Source organism: Aspergillus neoniger (assembly GCF_003184625.1).
Source record: "Aspergillus neoniger CBS 115656 unplaced genomic scaffold BO87scaffold_11, whole genome shotgun sequence".
Taxonomy (NCBI): Eukaryota; Fungi; Ascomycota; class Eurotiomycetes; order Eurotiales; family Aspergillaceae; genus Aspergillus; species Aspergillus neoniger.
In genome coordinates, this window is record NW_020291139.1 from 88441 (window position 1) to 108944 (window position 20504).

The 20504-nt window shown below is 51.8% G+C and overlaps 6 protein-coding genes across 6 annotated transcripts; 3 read left to right on the forward strand and 3 right to left on the reverse strand.

Moving 5' to 3' along the window:
• Positions 1-273: 273 nt before the first annotated feature.
• BO87DRAFT_305501 (protein phosphatase 2A regulatory subunit RTS1) lies at positions 274-2727 on the reverse strand (the record flags this gene model as incomplete). The annotated part of the gene is made up of 7 exons (XM_025619323.1): positions 274-631; positions 683-810; positions 869-1039; positions 1101-1454; positions 1521-2120; positions 2236-2571; positions 2704-2727. 7 exons carry the CDS (start codon positions 2725-2727, stop codon positions 274-276), a joined length of 1971 nt encoding a protein of 656 aa, XP_025481097.1.
• A 1621-nt stretch (positions 2728-4348) lies between these two features.
• Positions 4349-6841, forward strand: BO87DRAFT_414779 (transcription factor TFIIIC subunit TFC1; the record flags this gene model as incomplete). Its single annotated transcript, XM_025626650.1, has 5 exons — positions 4349-4776; positions 4832-5141; positions 5200-5277; positions 5329-5437; positions 5503-6841. The coding sequence occupies exons 1-5, from the start codon at positions 4636-4638 to the stop codon at positions 6839-6841; spliced, it is 1977 nt and encodes a 658-aa protein (XP_025481098.1). The 5' UTR covers positions 4349-4635.
• A 557-nt stretch (positions 6842-7398) lies between these two features.
• BO87DRAFT_305407 (uncharacterized protein) lies at positions 7399-8541 on the reverse strand (the record flags this gene model as incomplete). The annotated part of the gene is made up of 2 exons (XM_025619318.1): positions 7399-8360; positions 8427-8541. 2 exons carry the CDS (start codon positions 8539-8541, stop codon positions 7399-7401), a joined length of 1077 nt encoding a protein of 358 aa, XP_025481099.1.
• Positions 8542-12529: 3988 nt separating this feature from the next.
• On the forward strand, positions 12530-13706 carry BO87DRAFT_395694 (ribonuclease H family protein; the record flags this gene model as incomplete). The annotated part of the gene is made up of 2 exons (XM_025625200.1): positions 12530-13512; positions 13661-13706. The coding sequence occupies 2 exons, from the start codon at positions 12530-12532 to the stop codon at positions 13704-13706; spliced, it is 1029 nt and encodes a 342-aa protein (XP_025481100.1).
• A 179-nt stretch (positions 13707-13885) lies between these two features.
• Positions 13886-16232, reverse strand: BO87DRAFT_395695 (MCM DNA helicase complex subunit MCM5; the record flags this gene model as incomplete). Its single annotated transcript, XM_025625201.1, has 4 exons — positions 13886-14378; positions 14442-15847; positions 15904-16030; positions 16096-16232. The coding sequence occupies 4 exons, from the start codon at positions 16230-16232 to the stop codon at positions 13886-13888; spliced, it is 2163 nt and encodes a 720-aa protein (XP_025481101.1).
• A 542-nt stretch (positions 16233-16774) lies between these two features.
• BO87DRAFT_375265 (vacuolar protein sorting-associated protein 54) lies at positions 16775-20502 on the forward strand. Its single transcript, XM_025622988.1, has 3 exons — positions 16775-17171; positions 17230-20071; positions 20123-20502. The coding sequence occupies exons 1-3, from the start codon at positions 16952-16954 to the stop codon at positions 20301-20303; spliced, it is 3243 nt and encodes a 1080-aa protein (XP_025481102.1). The 5' UTR covers positions 16775-16951; the 3' UTR covers positions 20304-20502.
• Positions 20503-20504: the final 2 nt, after the last annotated feature.

Genomic DNA, 20504 nt, shown 5'->3' on the forward strand with positions numbered 1-20504 from the left:
AAGATCGATACAGTAACGCCAGCACCCGGCCGTCGTCGATCTACACGCGGTCGTATCTCACTGGCGCTACCACTTCGTCGCCTTCGAATATCATCAGAGGAGCCGCGGCGCCGTCTCTGGAGAAAAAAACGGACGTTTCAACGTTAGAATCACGCTTGCTGTACGATAACATCGGCGAATTCTTAGCAAAGACAACGACGAAGCAAAGTAGGGGAATTTTCATTTCTTTCCGCCAAGTGCGACAAAGTCATGGGCAGAACATGACCACACAAGCTACTCGGGGCGCTCGGTACTTACCGAAGATGCCGTGCTTTCTCGGGGCCGGCGCTCGGTCGAGCTCGAGTCATCCAACTTCAGGGCATGGAGACGCTTCTGACTGTCGTGTGCCACTTGGTCAATGTCATCTAGATGGACGGGGATCTCCGCAACTTGGCATTGTGGGGGCACAGCGACCCCATTCTTCCTGTCTTTAGCGCGTTCCAAGACCTTCTCCCATCTCTGCTGTCTGCCCATTTCGCGCTCTTCAGCGCTGTTCTGGCGCTCATTGTATTCATGAGAGCATTCGTCGAAAAGCTGTGGGTTGATCTCCATAAACATCTTCATCGCGTTGTAAACCATACTGTGGATTGTTCTGCAACAGTCAGCCGCTGCGGAAGGGGCAGTCAAATTATCATCAACCTACCTGTTCCAATGGCCCTTGGAGTTCTCATACAAAGGAGGGAACATAATCGGCAGAATGATGTCCACGTTGTCGCTAACGAGGTTACAGAAGTATTCATTGTTCCAGAAATAGAGCGCTCGTTCCGCGACCTTGACGAGCAGTTAGCGCTTCTGCTCGGAATCTTGCATCGATCTCTGGATAACAAACCTGGAAATGCGGGCTAGCGACAGACTTCGCAAGCTGTTGGAACAGAGGCACCTGGACCTTAGCAAATTCGGCAGGGTCCATGACCTCGAAAATGTCTTCCACCTCGTTCAGGTACATAACCTCCTTCGTACTGTTTGTCTTGGGCCAGTAGCGCAGCAAACCAAGGACCACCTATCCCATAGTCAGTAACGTCTTCAAGCCACGACGAGGCAGGAACCGGATGCGGTCTTACATCTTCCGTCAATGACGAGTCCTTCTCCAGGAACTGAACAATACAGTAGGCCAACTGCGGGTGGTACATGCTCAAGCTCTTCACTTTGTGTAGAGGTAACAGAACTCGTGTCAGGAACAGCTTGTGTTCTTCCTTCAGAGGAAGGGCAAAGCCGTTGATGATAGATCCCAAGATTTCCAACAGTTCTGCGATTCCATTGAATCGCTCGGTCTCATATGTGAACTGGAAGAAGACGTTGTTGATAGATCTGCGAATGTATGATCGCAAGTTCAAGAACTTTCCGTAAATACGATGCAAGGTTGTCTTGAGAAAGTCACGCTCACGAGGGTCTTCCGAGTCGAACAGCTCCAGCAACTGCGGCGCATTAGTTGGACGGCCCTAGGCCTCATCATCTAGCAGAAGAGTATGAAGATAGCATACCTGAAGCACAAAGTGGTGATCAATGTATTGCTTGGCAATGTTGGTGTTGAAGTCCTGGCTCTCGATAAACCGCAAGAAGAACTCATACACCACTTGGATATGGGGCCATGCGACTTCCAACACCGGTTCATCCTCCTCTGGGTCAAACGCCTCGCCTTGGGGAGTCACCGGCGGCGGGATGGGTCGGAAAAGGTTCTTTGCGAACATCTCGACTACACGGGGATACATGGGTTCCGTGATAACCGAACGGTTGTTGGCGATGTAGTCTAGGAGCTCATGGAGCGCCAGTCTCTTGATCTCCTTGGACTTCATGTCGGCGGTAGGGTCGTTGAAGTCGAAGATGATGTTGCATTGATCGATCTTCTGCATGAACAGCTCTTGGCGACGATTTGGGGGAACCTCGTGGAAGCCCTGCAGCTTTTCCAACTCTCTTTGGCGCTGATCGGAAATATCGAAACGCGATGAATGCTGGCGCTTAGGGGTTCGGATTCCTTCGGACATATCCTTGGGTGTCGTCTGAAGGCGATCGAAGACGTGAGACTTCCGTGGGGGAGCGAGATCCCCGGGCATGGTTTCGGCGGCTCCGGGGGGAGGGGCATGCTATGCGAATGAAGGATAAGAGTCAGCCCCAACCAGATGATCGATGAAAGCTACCATCAGGCCGGATTTGGAATAACCACAGCGGAGGTGCCTCGATAATGGAAGGAAAGCTCACCGGTGCGCTTGGACTGATGACCACGCTCGGAGCCATCTGCTGTCCCTGCTTCGTGGGCGTACCTGGTCCACCGTTATTCACGGGCTGACCAACCAAGCCTGCGCCCTGCGGGATATAGTACTGACCAGGATACATTCCTGCCTGCGAGCCATTGTCCGGCGACTTTCCTCGAGTATCATTCACGGATGTGGTAGACGAAGTCGGGGTGCCTTGGTTAGGGGAAGAGGACTGCTGTCCGTGGTTGACTCCGAGGGCGGCATTGTTTTGGGACGAGTGGGAGGAGTCTTTCTTCTTCGAGGATTTGTTTGCGTCTTTTGCCCTCGACAACTGTTCATGCTGGGCAAATTAGCCTGCATCCCGGCAATTTGGGGGGGGGGGGGGGTTGGGTTGGACGAGAGCTGATCATCGGCAGGAGGGAGGCGGGGAACGGGGTGTAGGGGGCAGCGGAAGTGAACAGGGAACACTCACCACTCTCTGTCTGAAGCCCTTCATTGTCACGACTAGTCGAACAGCCACATGTACTCGGTCTCAATCTCGGTGCCAGTGCAGCAAGATGCCGCACACTAGCAGGAGGGATGGGGGAGGGTGTTGGTATAGCGCGGAGGCAATTTCAGGAGAGCCACGTCGGGATTTATTTATGTCGGCCTGGGAATGACCACATGAGCATTTCCAACCACAACACCACCTAACATAGCGCTCGAATCGAATTGACGGGAGAGACACAAGGTCCAGGAACAAGGCTCATGGCAAAAAATCGCAGGGGTGGGAAATATACAAAATCAAAGAAATAGAAAATAGTAGGATGAGGGGGGTGGAAAATGGTGGACACCAGGCCAGCAACGCAGAGCACCGGGGTGAGGCGGTAGGATCCCAAAAGAACCAGCGGATGATGGAAGGTGTAATCAAACACCAGAAAGGGGGATGTTTGATAGGGGGAGAAGAAAGAGAGAGGTGGATCAAAACACATAAGAACAGTTTCCCGAAAGCGCAAGAGGAACAGGAAACTATAGCTGCAGGACTTACCTCAGAGGAAGTTCAGTTCAAGGTATCGGGGCGAATTGGGGGAGAGTGGGAGTGGGAGGGAGGAGGATCTCTCAGACAGGCACGCTTCACTGTTTGGCGCGAACGGGAGCGGTATAGGGAGCAGCCAGTAGTCAGTCAGTCTGGTTTGCTGGAGTCGATCGTCTCTTTCCGTGTCGCTTAGCGGCTGCCGGGAAGCGGGGTGCAAATGAATTGAGGCCCCCGGGGGAATGAAGAGAGCAGAAGATGTGGGAATAGTAGCAAAATAGAAAGAAAGAGTGCTAGAACCACACGGTCGCAGTTGGCAGAAAAAGAATCAAAAGAAGGGGAGTAAGGAGTAAATCAGAATTTCTATCGTCAGCGCGTTCAACCGTAAAGAAAGCACGAGAAACCAGCCCAGTCGAGCAGTCTGAGAATTGTAAGGGATTGATTGATGCGATAGTACAGTAGTTGGTCGTATCAAGCTGAGGTCGGGGAGGGGGGGGAAGGGGAAGCAGAGCAGCAGACTGGCCTGAGGCTGTGGCTAACGGACTGATTGAAATGACTGACTAGAAGAGCGCTCGGACGTAGTCTTCTTAGTGGTTGCAGGTCAGGTCGTGGGCCTGGTTGGGTCCCTTTTACCAAACTACCTTTTTTAACCTGCCGACCACCAGCACGATGGGAATCGGGAATCAACCGGTTTTAAGAGGTCCAAACGAAATGAAATGGGAGGGGCGCCTCAGCATTACGAAATTTATACTTAGACCATCTACTACTACTACTACTCTCCCACCCTCCGGAGGGTTCATGTTGAACTGTCTCGAAGTGCAACTACAGGCAAGGGGTCAGACAGACAGCGCATTCCCCCCGAGTAAGAAACTAGTATTTAAAAAAACAATAATAAAGAAAAGAAAGCAACCGCATCATCTTATTAGAGGAAAGAAAATAGCAATCCACCCATCCAGCATGTCTCAGTCGCGGCTTTTTTTCCCTCCCATCTGATTTTTTGACGGGGGATTCGGGATGATGGTGTGGCTGTTGGTTGGTCATGTGACTTGCAGATTCCTAGCATCGACATCCATCTTTCCCCTCCAGGTTGGCTGTGAAGCATGCACAGGAATGGGGGATTCTGCTGTAGTAGTTAGTTTCATGGTACACTCTGGTACCGAGCCTGATCTAGTGAAACCAATTCACCGGCTCAGCAAGTTGTAGTAGATGTGAATTAACTTTAAGACCCCTGGATACTAACGGTTGACGTCAATCCTAGCTCCATATTTGTGCAGACTTATCCGCATTTATATAGCTTCGACCTAGGGATAGCATTTTCCCCAAACGCTCCTGACACATGATTAAATAGCCCAACAAGGGCTACACACGGCGCATCTACGCCGTACAGACAACATGACAGACCAACATGGCGCCAGAACAGCGCCATTTTACCAAATACCTTCACGTCGCATCGTCAGCGTCGAGCATCCAGCTATTATCAGAAACCTTGACAAGGCTGTCGACACACTGAAGGGGGATGCGGGCATAACCAAAGTACGTTGACCCACCCAATTCACTATCACTCAGAAGTACTAACAAAATACTCCAGATCTTGCATCCCCCAAAGCCCGACAGCCCGGCTCATCTGCTTCTCCGGCCGGAGGATGCCATGTCCAGGCCGCTCCAGTCGACCAGCTTACCGTCCAACAACATCCTTCTAAAGGTGACGGTACCAAAGAGGACAGGTCGCAAGCGAAAGAAGGGCTCGAATGAGCCCTTTAGCGGCGTTGCCGTGTCCACGGTGCATACGGAGCCGCAACGACGCAGTGCTCGAGAACTGCTGCGGAGTCTCAGTGACAATGCATCCAGGTATCAGGTCGAGCCGGTGGGCTTGGTTAACCGGACACATGTGTTTCGGGGTGAGTCTACAGAATACCCACGTAAATGTATTGGCCTACATGATACTTACACAACCAGGAATGCCGGACTTTGTCTTCTCTACGGGCTCCAGTTCCTTTGCCAACCGATTCCGGGAGCAGATATTGCCATTTGACTGTACGAGTCCTACTCCCACATCACCATCCGACACAAACTGACTGGATACAGACGACAAAATGAAACAATTCGACCTCGACATGAGCAAAGGCGCCATCACCGACGTAGACATCATCCCTCCACCATCCTTCAGCTTCGGAGACATCCCCTTCACCTACATGTAAGCCCCATCTCCATCCCAATGCCCATCCCAATTAAACATCCAACTAACATCAAACCCCAAAGCTACCGCCAAAACCCCACCGTCCGACAAGCCATCGACAACTCAGGCAACATAACAACAGTAAACACCCAACGAGTGGTAAAAGTCCTAACCCACCTAGTATCCTACGACATCGCTACGGTCCCAACCTCCCCGCGCACGAACTGCCCACCCATCCACACACTCGACAAAACCCTCCAAGAAACCATCACAGCCGTGGAAACCCTCTTCCAACAACGCCCCGCCTGGACACGCCGCGGCCTCCGCAACTCCCTACCGACAATCGAACAACGCTACGCCCTCCGCCACGCAATTCCCTACGTCGGGTACATCTTCCGCTCGGGGCCCTGGCGCGACGCCATAATCAAATACGGGCACGACCCACGCACCGACCCCTCCTACCGAATCTACCAAACAGCCATGTTCCGGATCCTACCCCGAGAAGCCGAAGTCGCACGAGACGGGTACACAGGCCGTCGTCACGCCGTCGCCCGTGCCGGCGAAGTACCCCAATACCTTGACGAAACCCATCACCAGCACCCAGACCAACAACCTACGGAAACCCAACAACTCCCTACAACAACCCACCTTTTCACAGGCTGTTTGCCGCTCCCGCGCGACGGACGCATGTGGATGTTCTGCGACGTGACGGACCCCACACTCCGGAGGATCTTATTCCCAGCTGATCCGCCGCCGGCGGGTTTCCTGCGTGAGGAATGCGATATCTTGACAGATGGGTGGTTCGGGAATGGGACGTTGGCGAAGACGAAGACGATTATGCGGGCGAAGGTGCTTGCGCTGTTGGATGATAAGATGTTGGATGATGAGGTCGAGTTTGCGAATATTGTCAAGTTGCCGGATCATGCTACGCCGGAGTCGGTCATGGTGGACTTTTGGCTTGATCCGGCGGTGGCGTCGCAGAGGGAGATGATGATGGCCACGGAGGTGAGGGGCATTATTAAGGGGGCGCCGGCGTGGAAGGAGAGGGTTGGTGGTGCTGGTGGTGCTGCTGGGAAGAAGGGGGTGGTGGGGAGGGAGGAGGTTGGGGAGGAGGGTGATAGGAAGGGGAAGAAGAGGGCGGATCGGAGGGTGCAGTTTCAGGATGAGGTGGGTGGTGATGGTGATGGGGATGGTGGCGGGGAAATGTTGAGTGAGGGGGAGGAGGAGGCGTTTGAGCAGGAGGAGTTGGCGGAGGCTGTGGCGGAAGCGGCGGCGGCGTCGGGTGGGGGACAAGAGGATGATGATGTAGATGGGGAAGAAGATGAGGATGAGCAACAGTCTGATGAGGATGACGGCGGGGAAGATGAGGATACGGAGATGGGTGGTGTTGAGACCCCAAGAGCTACGAGACGAAGAGCTTAGTGTACTTGGTTGGTTGTAGATGCAATTTACTAATTACTAGTTTATGGAAAGAATTTTGTTCATAATATTGTATTTTTATTTGTATTCTCATTCTCTTTTTTTTGCTTTTGATTAAACTGAGGGTATGTATCTCATACAGGCATTAAGCGACGTAACACATTCTTAGGTCATTAGGAGGTAGGTAGGTAACGGACGCAGCATTCATCAGATGCGCAAAAGAGTGGTGACGGAGGGGGCCATTATACTTCAGGCCAATGATAGTGACTCGTGTCGAGGTAGGTAGTAGTTCGGGTAAGACAGTGGGAAGTCGAATAGGAAGGTATGGTGTGGTGTAGGTTCTGGACGTGATAATAGGAAAAAGGACTCAAGAAAATTCGTCTCGTGACGGATCTGGTCGGTATAAAACGGGCTCCAAACGAAATCAAAAAGACTGTATAGGTAGGGTATCCAAAAACGATGCTGTACAACCCTGGAGTAATCCGAACGCCATATAATATAACTCTTGTTGGTATGAATGATGGGTGATAGAGGTGGGCTATCAAGTGGGGGCCGCGGAATCAGTTGGTATCGGCGGCTTCTTCCGCAGCACTCTCGCTCTCCCAGATCTCAATTGCCGCCTCAGCTTCAAGCTCAGCGTCCGCGGTAGGCTTGGCAGGGGCAGTTACTTCAAGCAAGGAAGAGACGGAGGAGACGTTGGAAAGCTTACTGCGGGCCGAGTTGGGGGTGGAGCGTGGTACTGATGGGGCCTTCTTCGCATTCTCGTCGGTCTCGTCATCATAGACAACGGCATAGGAGAAGGCATGGCAGTCATCACCGTAGTAGTCAGCGGCATTGAGGTCACCCAACGGCTCACGAGACTCCTCCAGCATGACAGACTTGCGCGCCGCAGCCGCAGGGGACTCCTGCTGACGAGAACGGGGAAGATCAAGTCCGAGTTCCGCCGGAGGTACATTCTCCTTGCCTCGACCAGAGGTCTCAACTTTCCCTTCCTGGTCGCTGATGTCCAGGACACAGGTGGAGTGTTGCATGAGGTTGGTCATCTCTTCCTGTTCGGTGTCCACATGGATATCGAATGACCAGGACGCAGGAGCTTTGGGGCTGGGCTGAGTCTTTGCCTTTGCGCCAGACAGAGCGGTTGCAAGAGAGAATGGGCGGTGGACGGATTTCCGGTTAACGGACTCGGGACGGCTTTTCGCGATAGTAGAACGGCGAGAGAATGGCTTGCAAGACTTGGGCGGTGGTGAACGTCCAGCTGGCCGAAGGTTGGGAGCGGACTTGGGAGTAGACACGGTTGGTTTGGTGGGTGTGGTGGTTGGCTTGCGAGGAGTGACAGTGGTCGACTTGACGGTGGTCAGAACCATGCGAGAGGTTTTGAATGGCTTGCAGGGTTCCTTGGCAGGTTCCAGGTCATCATCGTCGGCACCACGCTTGCGTTTGGCGGATTGTTTGAAAGTGGTTGGGTCGATATTCTCCGAGTCCACGTCCGACAGGGGCTGTCTCTTTCCCGAAAGAATGGCACCTATAGGAAAGTATGTTAGCTATGAGGCGCGTGGTGAGAATGGGGCGAAGTTTCGCATGTTCATACCATCTTGTTTGTTCTTCATGTTCATTCTAGTCTTGAGCAAGGAGCGCATGCGTGGCGCGTCCAAGCTGGCAAATGGCTGCCGCATGGTGGTAGGGGTCATGGTGAGAGCGACCATGCTGTATACAGGCCGGAATAGACAACAAATAGCGGATTGAGTGCACCGAAAGGGATGTATAGAGGTGTTTAGACAGGCAACGAGGCCGTGTTGGAGACGAGTTGTTTTAAGTCGCGTCGAGGGAGTGAAGTGAGTGGGGTTGGTAGATTGATTGGCGGTCTGGAGAGGGAAGAAGATCGACGGTCAGGATTGGAGCGGGAGAGGCTGAGTGAATTGGATAGGATGGAGAAAGCAGTTAAGGTTAATCTACGATCCAGTCTTTTTGGAAGTCCAGACTAGAAGGGGACAAAGACAATGACAATGGGAAGTGACAGGACTAGAGGAACGAGGGGACCAGGCGAGGAGATATAAGAGTTGGAGTGAGGCAAGGGCTGTTTAAAAGGCAGGTGGTGGTAGGCAGCGTCAACCGAGAAAGAATGCCTAAAAATGGAGAGGGCAGGGAAAACGGTGGGCTGCTGGTCATTCAAGGCTCATTCCAAGGTTTCTGCACGACAGTCGAAACATGCAGATGAACGGGTTTCAAGGGTAAGGGTTTGGAAAAATGTTTAAAAGAGAAAAAGAATTTAAGTCGACGAGGGGAGGGGGTAGAGAAGCGCGAGAGCGTGGACGTGGACGTGGACGTGGACGTGGAGGTGGAGTTGTATAAGTAAGTCAGAAGCAGGGAATGGAGTCAAGGCGAAGAAGCGCGTCAAGTTCGTGTCGCCCGCCAAATGGGATGGGATCGACGATGGCCAGGGAACCCCGAGAATTCCAGACGGAGGCTAAATCCACAACTGACTTAAACTACCGATGGTCCCATGCAAGGCTTCGAGACCCATTATTGATCGATTATTGGTTGCGACCCCCCCCCCATCTCATTTCAGCCCTTCTTCATCACGTCGCGTCGCGCTATTCAGGGCTTACTTTTTTTACTTCTTCCCCCAATGCGGCATGCAAGATGAAATTTGGCGATTAGTGCTTTCTCTCTCTTCTTCACTTACTCATGATATCATCGGGTATAGTCGATCATCTAAAATGCCTATCGCCTTTTGCCTCTTCACTAGTTTAGAATCTACTTCTATCATCAAACTCCATTGAAACCTTATAGAACGTTTGTCTCCATAGCTGCTCTCTCTCTCCCTCTCCTTCTCCCCACCCGTCCATCATTCATCCATCCCCCCTTTAACGCGTTGCCATCACGACCCTTTCTTCCCCTTCGTGCCTCTTCACCAACCAAACTGTCCCCTCCACGACGCATGGCGCGCCCGTCGCTCCTTCGCGCGTGTCTATCACGACCACGTATCCCCACCCCATGTTTCACCACCTGCACACCCCCTTGAAGCCGGCGCTACGGCAGCCCGTCTATTGATTGTCGGTTGGCCACTAGATAGACAATAGAAACTCCGTACATGGTGTAACAGCAGCATACAAGAGGCGTCGATCTAGTCTAGATTCGACCGATCATGATATAATTATCTTTTTCTCTTCAGCTCGAAGCGCCTTTGATTAGGTTCTTCATATATATTGTTCCATTTGCCCCCCGGCGCCTACTGACCCATGTCTCTGTCGCTACTGCATGGACCTGAAACACCGATTCTAGGACGTGAGGTGTGAATTCTGTCCTTACTCGCTGCAATTTCTTCATCCCTCCTCTGTACGCAGCTATAATTATACAGATGTGCACGAGATCTCAAAGTCTGGGCCGGAGTCAGGGGCTGATGTACGGTACGCGCCGGAATCAGAAGTATCGGTGGTGAATGAATGGAAAGTACATGGACTGACCAGTTTACCTATCGACAATGGCACGCTCAATCCATTCATCCTCAAATACAAGAAATCTTCAATTAGGTCTTTTCGACAATGGCCATATCAAGAGCCGTGGAGCAAGCAATCAATGACATACCTCTGCTTTCCCTGCCACGGACAAAAAAAGAGTTAATCTTCGTTAACCTTTTGACATGGCAGGCGACAATAGTATGTATCTCTCCACCACGCGCGGCGCGTCAAGTAATTTTCAAACCCCACTTGCCAGCTGGTCGTTTGATCTTCAGGAATGCTGTCAGATACTTGTACTGTGGACCCCTTGGAATGTAGACCAGACCGATCATACTTATCACCCAGGCCACGGTTGCCACGAAGCCTCATACCTCACCTCTCAATTTCCTCTGGCTGGTTACCCTTCCGTTTGGTCCCGTTCGGCGCGGTCTGAACCAGAAATCAGTTCCTGAGCTTTCACCCCAGTTACCTAGCTAACACCACCCCAAAAGCTCATCTATACTACCTTTTGCCTAGCAGAACTAACGGTCTATCGCATCAGGAGGACATATCGGCCCCATATATTTATTCGAATATCATCTAAATGCATGCCCTGGCAGCGGAGCAGAGGGTCGAGACTGCGGGCCTCTTCAGCCCATCGTACCCATGGCTCAGTGGCTCCGGCGGGACCATGTCCATGTAAACTGCGGTGATGACTATACGTCGATGTGGAGACGAAGGTTGACCCCGTTAGACGGTGCTGTCTGTCCCTCATTTGAACACCTGGTGTGGAATTGTCAACTTTCAAGCGGTTCGTTATGAAAAGAAAATCCGGGTCTTCTGCTAACATGTAAAGCGCATGTTCATGAGCCTGACACAAACCTAGTGATTTGCGAGCATGCGGTTCATTGATCAGCATAGAAACGTAATGCTATAAGGTTTCTTCGAAAAATAAGCAGAGTTATGTTCGAAGCTTACTGCCACTTGCACGCCGCTCGTCAACGAAGTAGATACTAGTAAGAATATATTAGGGGACAGGCCCATGCGCATGGTATGAGATGCTCTGCTTCACATACCAGTACAATTGAAGCATGATGACCGAGAATGAGTACTACCAGCTAGTAAGTATGTGGTAGTAACCATATGGAGCCCTGTTGTAGGAGAGGAAGACATTGTTCAGGCAGAAACTACTAGGCGTCATTCGGTCCACGCGGTCAGCTGATAGTGAGCCTCGACTTACTAGTGAAGTAGACATCGCGCAGTGCTACTAGATGTAGCAGTCATCCTGAGATAGTGATAGTATATACAACTCTTCGAAAATAAACTCGGAGGACCGATGCTATGACCGAGCCAAGGCTACTATTTATAGTGGAGATTAAGGTAGATAGAAAAAGATTTCGTCAACATGACTACAACTAAGCTTTCGCTTACCGCATCTATATAGATGATTGAACCCCGCCATACGATTGCAACGGACGTTATCATTAGAAACCAAAAAGGTAGGCTTTGAGCCCATCTGACAAAATCCCAAGCCATTCCAACGTTGTATCAACTCACAAACTGCGCTTACTGATACGACTCGAGATGCCTTGGCATTGCTACCATGCTTTGTTCTCTCCTTAACATCCCGGGCGTCTACCGAGCACGCAAAAGCCCTGAAAGCGTCATAGTTGGTCCAGAAACCTCATGGAGTAAAGACAGCCAGAGTTTTGTTCTTCCGCGGCTATCCATTTGCCTCAAATGACAAGATTCAATGGTTGGATGGGAGCCTGATTCGATAGAAGTATTTCAAAGCAGTAGCTTGACAATATAGGTTCACGCTGTGAGCGCAGAGCTGCAGTAAGAATCGAGGTTCCATCACTCTTCGAGCTAAATGCTTTTCGGACCCAAATTTCGTACCGTTGGCTTTCCAGTCTGTCATATAAGCCCCCATACAAGACACCTCAGCATTCTGTCGTGTTCGATGGCTGACTGGACATCTCGTCATTATGCTGCATACATGTTGTCTTTCAAAGACGTACAGATTGTCGACTTGACTCAGATGGGGCACTCTTCCAGAGCAGAGGCACCCATCCGCTCTTGTCTCAAACCATCCACTCGCCCACCTCCACATCATAAGTTCTTCGAACAAAAACGATCTCACTTTTTCTTATCAAACCTGTAAGACACTGCCTGGTATTATATTTCACATAATAAGTCGAAGTATTTCCCCCAGACAAAATTCCATTTCATTTGTTTCCAGAGGGATATAGTCATGGAGGTTGAGAATCCCACAACGGTGACTACCATGAGTTGGGGTCACAGAGCTCCTCGAAACATCAGACCCAGAGGGCGCACGCTTCCTTCCAGGAAAGGCAAAGCACAGAGGGCTAAGGACGACGCTCGAGGTTCTCAAGTGATCGATCCTTACCTTGACCGGGTTGACGGCGTCAGCCAGAGAAATCGAGATTCCCAAACCAATGAAGACCAGGGTAGTACTGCCCCTGTCTTCGAGAGGTATAAGCGCAGAAGTGCTAGCAGCAGTACTAGTAATAGTGATAGCAGCATAACTATCACTAGTGAAGATTCCCAAAGCCATGCAGACCCGCATCGGAGTGCTGCTTCCGTTTCTGGAACGACCGAGTCCGTCGGGACGAAGAAGTCGAACAAGCGTGGGGGTAGGAAGCAGCACTCTGGGAGTCAAAAGAAGAAACAGAAGCAGCAGCAGCAGCAGCCTCCAACTACCATCCGGATTGAGGATGATAGATTTGACAGAGTGTTGCTGATCAAGCCTCGTCAAGAAGCTTTGAACTATGCCAAGGAGGTGACAGAGACGTCCCCAGATGACTATCATGTCTTCTGGGTGGACGGATCGACAGCCGCCAACGAGGCAGTGCCATCTGGAGTCGCAGTTATCCACGGGCACAACGGACAAGACGCGGACGAGCTGTACTGCCTCGAAGAGATCCGGCTCAGCCAGTTGGCTGAGTTGTTTGCTATCGGGGCCGGTCTGAGAGCAGCAGTCCGCCACCTGGAGCGGCTTCAAGTGTCAGGTCATGTTGTCCAGGTCTTCACGGACTGCCAAGCGGCCATGGAAATGCTGCGGCCTAGAACAAAGAAGTTGAGCCCACTCGCTGGCCGTCTAGTGCGTCTTGTTGACGCTCTTTCTCACCGGCTCTGCTCGATGGGAGTCAAGGTCGAGCTTCATTGGGTTCCGGGACACCAGTGTGTTCGGGGCCATAAGAGAGCTGATATGTTGTCCAGGACAATCACAAATTTTATGATGAACAACCTGGCTGACAAGATCGATCAAATCAATGCAGTTAAAGTGGACTGCACTTTCCTCGAGTTATCCTGAGCATATATATTGCGTTTGACTGATACAAAGACTTTCCTCCTCATCTAGACTGGTTGGTATTCCATATTATTGTTGTTATATTGTCTCTCGTTAAATTCGCTCATCTATAACGGATCAGTCGTTCGCCGTGAACAAAGCAGTACGCCATACACCGAGTCATCCCCGTTAATCCCGAGCCCAAATTGATACGTAGTCATCCCAGCAGACTAACATCGGAAGATCATTCGTGACAATATCGCAAGGTGTGAAATCAAAAGCAGACATGAAGAAGTACTAGACACCGTGTCGGTATACTTGTGAGCCACCGGACCGGATTTGAACGGTTTCTCGTCGTTGCATAACCACCAATGCCCGGTTGAGTGCTTGTTCCGTGTAGCCCCTTCCGTCGACAAATTCGCGTCTCAGCGTCGCCAGACTGGTGCTCCATCCAATAGGTAGGCGGCGCTTCAGTTCGTCTTCGATCTTGCTTGCTTCCTCCATCATCTCCTTGCTACCCTGGCCCTCACCTTGAGTGACAGCGTCCATGGTAGAGGCCAAGAAGAGACGAATAGCTTCGTCGACATGGGCCTCCGTGGCGACAGGTGACAGACTCAACTTGGCCAACGATTCGGTAATACGGACGATAGCTTCAAGCTGACGAACGGTGATGGGAATGGAAGAGCGGGTGTTGGCATCAAGTTCAGCACGGTGGACTTGCTTTCTGATGGTGACAAAATGCGATGACAGCTTCTCAGCAGCTTCATCCGAGAGACGGGGCGCACAGCGACTGTAATGATGTATTAGCGTTTCTGACTCATATGTCGGGTATACGAGGCGAAGGACAACTTACGTGCGACAATAGCTGATGTAGCGCTTCATCTTATCCAACGGGATTTCAGCCTCAACTTGCTCTTCAACACCCCGACCGCCCATATGCACTCCCATGACGTGTCTGGCTATGCTTTCATCACGGCTGCGCTCGTGATCATCGCGGACAATGAAGATCATATCAAAACGAGACAAGATTGTCGTCTGGAAGTCGATGTTTTCACCAGGGGTCTTGAGGTCATCATAGCGACCGAAGATAGGGTTGGCTGCGGCCAAAACAGACGTCCTAGAGTTGAGAATAGTAGTAATTCCGGCCTTGGCGATGGAAATGGTCTGCTGCTCCATGGCTTCGTGAATAGCAACACGGTCCTCGTCTCTCATCTTGTCGAATTCATCGATACAAACAACACCACCGTCTGCGAGCACCATGGCACCTCCTTCCAGGTAGAATTCGCGAGTAGCGTGGTCGCGCTGGACCGAGGCCGTCAAACCTGCTGCCGAAGAACCCTTACCAGATGTATAGATCGCAATTGGGGAGACCTTCTCAGTGAACTTGAGCAACTGTGACTTGGCTGTACCAGGGTCACCAAGGAGAAGTACGTTGATATCACCACGAAGCTTCATTCCATCGGGAAGAAGCTTCTTAGAACCACCCATGAGCAGGCAGACAATGGCCTTCTTGATATCCAGATTCCCATAGATGGACGGGGCAATGCTTTTAGCAAGAGCCTCATACAAGTCAGGACGCCGGCTCAATTCCAAGAACTCCTGCTCTTCCTCTTCAGAGAAAATGGCGCTACCCTTGGCGGTATGATCCAGATCGCTGCTAATGCCCACCGCCCGCAAGTACGGGTTGCGGATGGCCACAGCGCCATCCTTCTTGCCACCCTTGGAAGATTGGTAGATAGAGAAGATACCCATCACTGTGCAGCGGGAACCAGGCACAACGCGGTTGGCCAGGTAACGGTCGGCTGAGATAAGGACGTGCCTGGGAAGCTCACCAACAGGCACTTGATCAGGCGCTTCCTGGAGCTTGAGAACCTGTTGGTCGACGAATTGACATTTTTCGTGCGACACAACGTATGGGTCTAGTGGGCAGGGTTCCGACTGAGGGTCGCCGGGCTGCTGCTGTCGGCCACATCTTCTGGGAAGTTGAACACCCGAGAAACCACCATCGACCTGAAGATCTTCGTGGTGGCCACAGTTCTTACACCGAACGTGCATCACTGTTGCCTTGGATGATATCGTCGAAGCGCCAATGACGATGCCTGGAATACGAACAAGGTGCGAGATGTTGGTGGCATTGAGGTCACGGATCGAAATGTGTGTAGCTGAGGAGTGGAGTAGAAGCTGATGGGTGGGTAGTTGGATGTCTCTCTGGGAGGGGTATACAATGCGGCGAGTACAATCTTGGAGTGCTGATTCAAACTAAGTGGCATTGTTGGTCAGGATGAGGTTCAAGGATTTAGGAGATGGAAACTCACGAGGGGGATGAGGTCGGCAGGCTCTGTGGTGAGCTTGTGTGCTAGCTCTTCGTTGTATGAGATCAAATGAGCGATATCAATATCGCAATAGTATTGCTTGACCAGAACATTCTGGCGAAGTTGGTCACTGTCATCCACCTTAGCTTTTGTTGACTTGAATCTTCACTGTATCCGGGCTAGGGCCAAACATACCGGTAGATGAATGCATTGTCAAGCTGGAATTCGAGCACAAACTCCTTTAATTTTGCTCGAATCTGAGAGCGAGAGTCTTCCACACCATCGACGCTAGGAGCGAGGACACTCAGGGTATAAGGGGTGCGTCTGTCCATGGTGAAGACACTAGAGCGGACTGCGGGGATGGGATTGTGAGATGTGTTGATTTCGGGACCGTCTCATTGCCAGGGCAAAAAAGGACCTGCAAATAACTTTTGCGGCGGGACACGAGCCGAACGCGTCGCGTCGATTTCACGCGTTAAGTGGTTTTCTTCATGCCTGAGGCAGAACAAACATCCCTCACCGCTCTTCAGACCGCTGGAGGCGGCAGAAACTAGTGAACCTCGTCGCAAAAACCTCGGATTTAGCGGATTTTGGAAACATACAGCTTCAAAAAAATTCATCTGAGATTCTGTTAATAACTTGGCGGTGCGGTGTGGCAGTATTCTGGAGTGCGTCCACAAGCACGAGACTTGGTGCCGGCAGCCGGAGATACTAACTTCCCGAGGGGTACCCAAAGCAGACTAGTGGACACGGTCTCGGGGCCTGGCGCCATACTGGATCGGGGGAAGCTGTCATGGAACCAACCCCCGTATCAGAGGGTCGAGGGTGACGTTGCAAGCGGGCTTTGTCGGCGTGGCTTTCATTCTCTCCTCTTGAGACCACAGGCTTCAAACCCTAGCAGTGTGGGATCATTGGCTGAACGCCATTAATGCCCCTTCGTTTTTGAATTGCAGCCTTTTCTCCTTGTCATGTGTAATTAGCCGTCGTTCGTTCTCCCGAGTACTACTACTAGCACGGTGGCTGTGGGAGTCGCTAATCCGCTATCGACGATATGTCGTCCGCGACCCCCCGGAAGTCCATTGACAGCTTGGCTTCAGGCGCATCGACTCCCTCTCTGTCTCAATTCTCACTAAACCAGATCGAATCGCCGCGTGCGTCGACTCAGAGGTATCCGCTTAGGAGAGGGTCGACTGCCAGCTCGATTGCCAGTATCGGGGGTATTTTGGATCCTTCCCACCGTCATGGATCGATAGCTGAGTCCGGGCAAAATGGTACGACCTATAGGAGTGAGGAAATCTATGAAGAAAATCGCATGCTAATTCGACGCAGCCATCTCTACTCTCCTGCAACCTCCCATTGTCCGCACCGGTCTAGTTCCCCATACCGCTGTCCCCTCCGCCGGATACAAGCCGCCAACTACCCGCGATATACCCCCTGTCACATTGACCAACATTCCGCATGTGGATCCCAAAGCGTTTGAAGCCTACCTGTCGCAAGTTGGGTCGTTGTACGACGTCTTCCAACAAGCAAAGGAAAGCGCCGGAGATCAGGAGTCGCAGCTAGCGCGGGGTAGCGACAAGTCTTCACCCAAGGCAGAGGAATCAGATTCGTTGGCCCCAAGGTCCAGGGAGAGACGACCATCGGCCATCTCAACCAGTTCACGAGCAACTTCTCCGTACGATACCCGGGGTCGGAAGCGGTCGTTTGCCGGTCGCGGTCGCGGTCATGCTATCACACCTCTATCTACCATCCCGACGGTCTACTTTGAGGACGACTTCCACCTAGAGAACCCACGCACCTTCGATGTCGTTTCGGAAAAGTCTGAGATTGTTACACCGTCAAAGGATAAATTCGAGAATGGAGGTGCCCTGGAACCGGCGCCCACGGGTAGAAAGGCTCTGGCTACGAATGCCATTCTACAAGAGAAGCTTTCGTGGTACATGGACACTGTGGAAATCCACCTTATCTCTTCTATCTCGACTGCATCTAAGTCTTTCTTCACTGCGCTGGGGTCACTGCGGGAGCTACATGCAGAAGCCGCCGACTCGGTGAAACGGATCCAGGTCCTGCGGAAGGACTTACAGAAGATTGACCGTGAGATGGCACTGGGTGGACTCAAAATTGTGAATTTGCGACGGAGGAGAGAGAATGTGCGTATGCTTGCAGATGCAGTATCGCAACTCCGTGACGTCGTCCAGTCGGTTTCCCGATGCGAGGAACTAGTCGAGACTGGTAAAATCGAAGAGGCTGCGGATGGATTAGAAGAGGTGGAAAGACTGATGGCCGGAGAGTATACCCCTGGCTCTCCCGACGGCAACGAGAAACAAGAGCAACCGAAAAAAGCCATCGATTTGCGCAAGCTCAAGGCCCTGGAAGGCGCATCTGACGACCTGGCACATCTGAGATACCGCATTGGCACAGGATATGAGAGCCGTTTCTTGAGCGACCTGCTGGGCGACCTGAGGCAGCATGTCGAAAACGTGCCTTTGGATACAACATTACAACGATGGGGCTCTGCGTTCCAGCGGCAGCGGGGAGGACAGCGTACAGGGGCTACACAAGCCCCAGCATATATGGCCTTTGATGACCAGTTACGGTCCCGGTTGCACCTGCATCTCACCGGCCTTGCTCGCGTGCGTCACACGACACCTGCAGCGACCGCTTTCAAGACCGCGGTTCTGCGAGAGATGAAGAGCTTGATCCGCAAACACATGCCCAGCTCGAGTGATGACGATAACGAGTCAGTGGTATCTGTGTCCACGCAGAAGTCCCAGCAGCTCAGCCAGCAGGAGAAATCATCCATCCTCGCGCGTAATCTCCGTGCCTTGGATGCACAAGACTCATACAACATGCTTGCTCGCGTATACACTGGTATCAGTGAGTCGCTGCGGAGACTTAGTGTTCAAGTCAAGGTTCTTCTTGATATTGCCAGTGGGTTGGAGAATCCGGCCGCAGTTGGTGTGAAGTCCGGGCCACCAAGCCCGAATCCTCAAGGTCCAGGCAAACCTGCAACACCGGGCCCTGTAGCCGCTGTGGCACAGGACGAGATACTGCAGGTCTTGGATATGTCCAGCCTTCTTGGCCAAGCCGTTGATATTGCTCAATCACAGGTTACCAAGGTGCTGAAGGTTCGATCCGAACAAACATCTCAGCTACCAAAGGATGAATTCCTCAAGTACTTCACTCTCAACCGGCTCTTCGCTGATGAGTGTGAGGCTATCTCCGGGCGTAGCGGTACCGCGTTGAAGACAGTTGTAGGCAACCAAATTAAAGACTACATCAATCGCTTCGGGGACGGACAGCGACGCCGTGTGGTCGAGGTAATGGATGCGGATCGATGGGATGCAAGGGACTTTGGAGAAGCCGACAATGCTATTCTCGATCGTATCCTCGGCGCCAGTACTAGAGATATTGATGTGTGGGTCGACGCATCCAAGATTTGGCTGCCCGAGAACGAACGCCGACAACCGTCTCCGGCCAGCACAACCGCTGTCAACGGGTCCGGAAAAGAGAAGACGCGCAGTGCCGTGATCGACGAGCAGAAGTACATTCTGTCCGAATCTGCTGTTGCGATGATGAAAAGCATCGAGGAGTATCAATATCTCATGGCGAATATACCCAGCATGATGCAAGACATTGCGCCTGGTTTGTTGGACTCATTGAAGCTGTTTAACTCCCGATCATCTCAATTGATCCTGGGTGCCGGGGCTACAAGAAGCGCAGGTCTCAAGAACATCACCACAAAGCACTTGGCTCTGTCGTCTCAAGCACTAAGCTTCATCATTGCCTTGGTTCCCTATATCCGAGAGTTCGTCCGCCGCCACGCGCCCTCCAGCCCGCTGATGGGCGAATTCGACAAGGTGAAACGACTGTATCAGGAACACCAGTCCGGAATCCACGAGAAACTCGTGGATATCATGGGATCTCGATCAGCCATTCACGTCAATGCCATGAAGAAGATTGACTGGAACGCACCTGCAGGGGGCAGTGGTGTAAGCCCGTACATGGAAACGCTGGCGAAGGAAACCGGCACGCTGCATCGGGTGCTGAGCAAGCACCTCCCCGATATGACGGTCATGATGATTATGGATCCTGTGTTCAAGAGCTACCGAGAGCAGTGGACAAAGGCATTCGAAGAGGTCACCGTGACTTCGGAGACTGGCAAAGAACGGTATGTGTGGTATCGCATGGTTGACTCAACGTAAGCTAATTATATGACCAGACTGAAACGCGACGCAGAATATCTGCAGACGAAGCTCGGCAAGATCGACGGCTTCGGCGATTTAGGCCAGCGTCTTGTCGAATTAGTGAAACAGAAGAAGATCGCTACAGAATCCAAGGATGCCACCGACTCGTCGGGAAAGTCATCGCCCGATTCCAACGGCTCAAAGAAACAATCCTAAGCAGAGGCGATTCATATTTGGGCCTTGATGGCCCAGATGTACATGATACAAACTTACCCCAGAAGATCCCAGTACCTTTGTTGGTACAGGGCTGTACAGGCTTATTTATTTCACATCCATGTTTTCCTTCACATTATCTGGCACACACATGGAGACCGTGACCATATTTATATAGACTCTAATAGGAACATTTCCCACTAC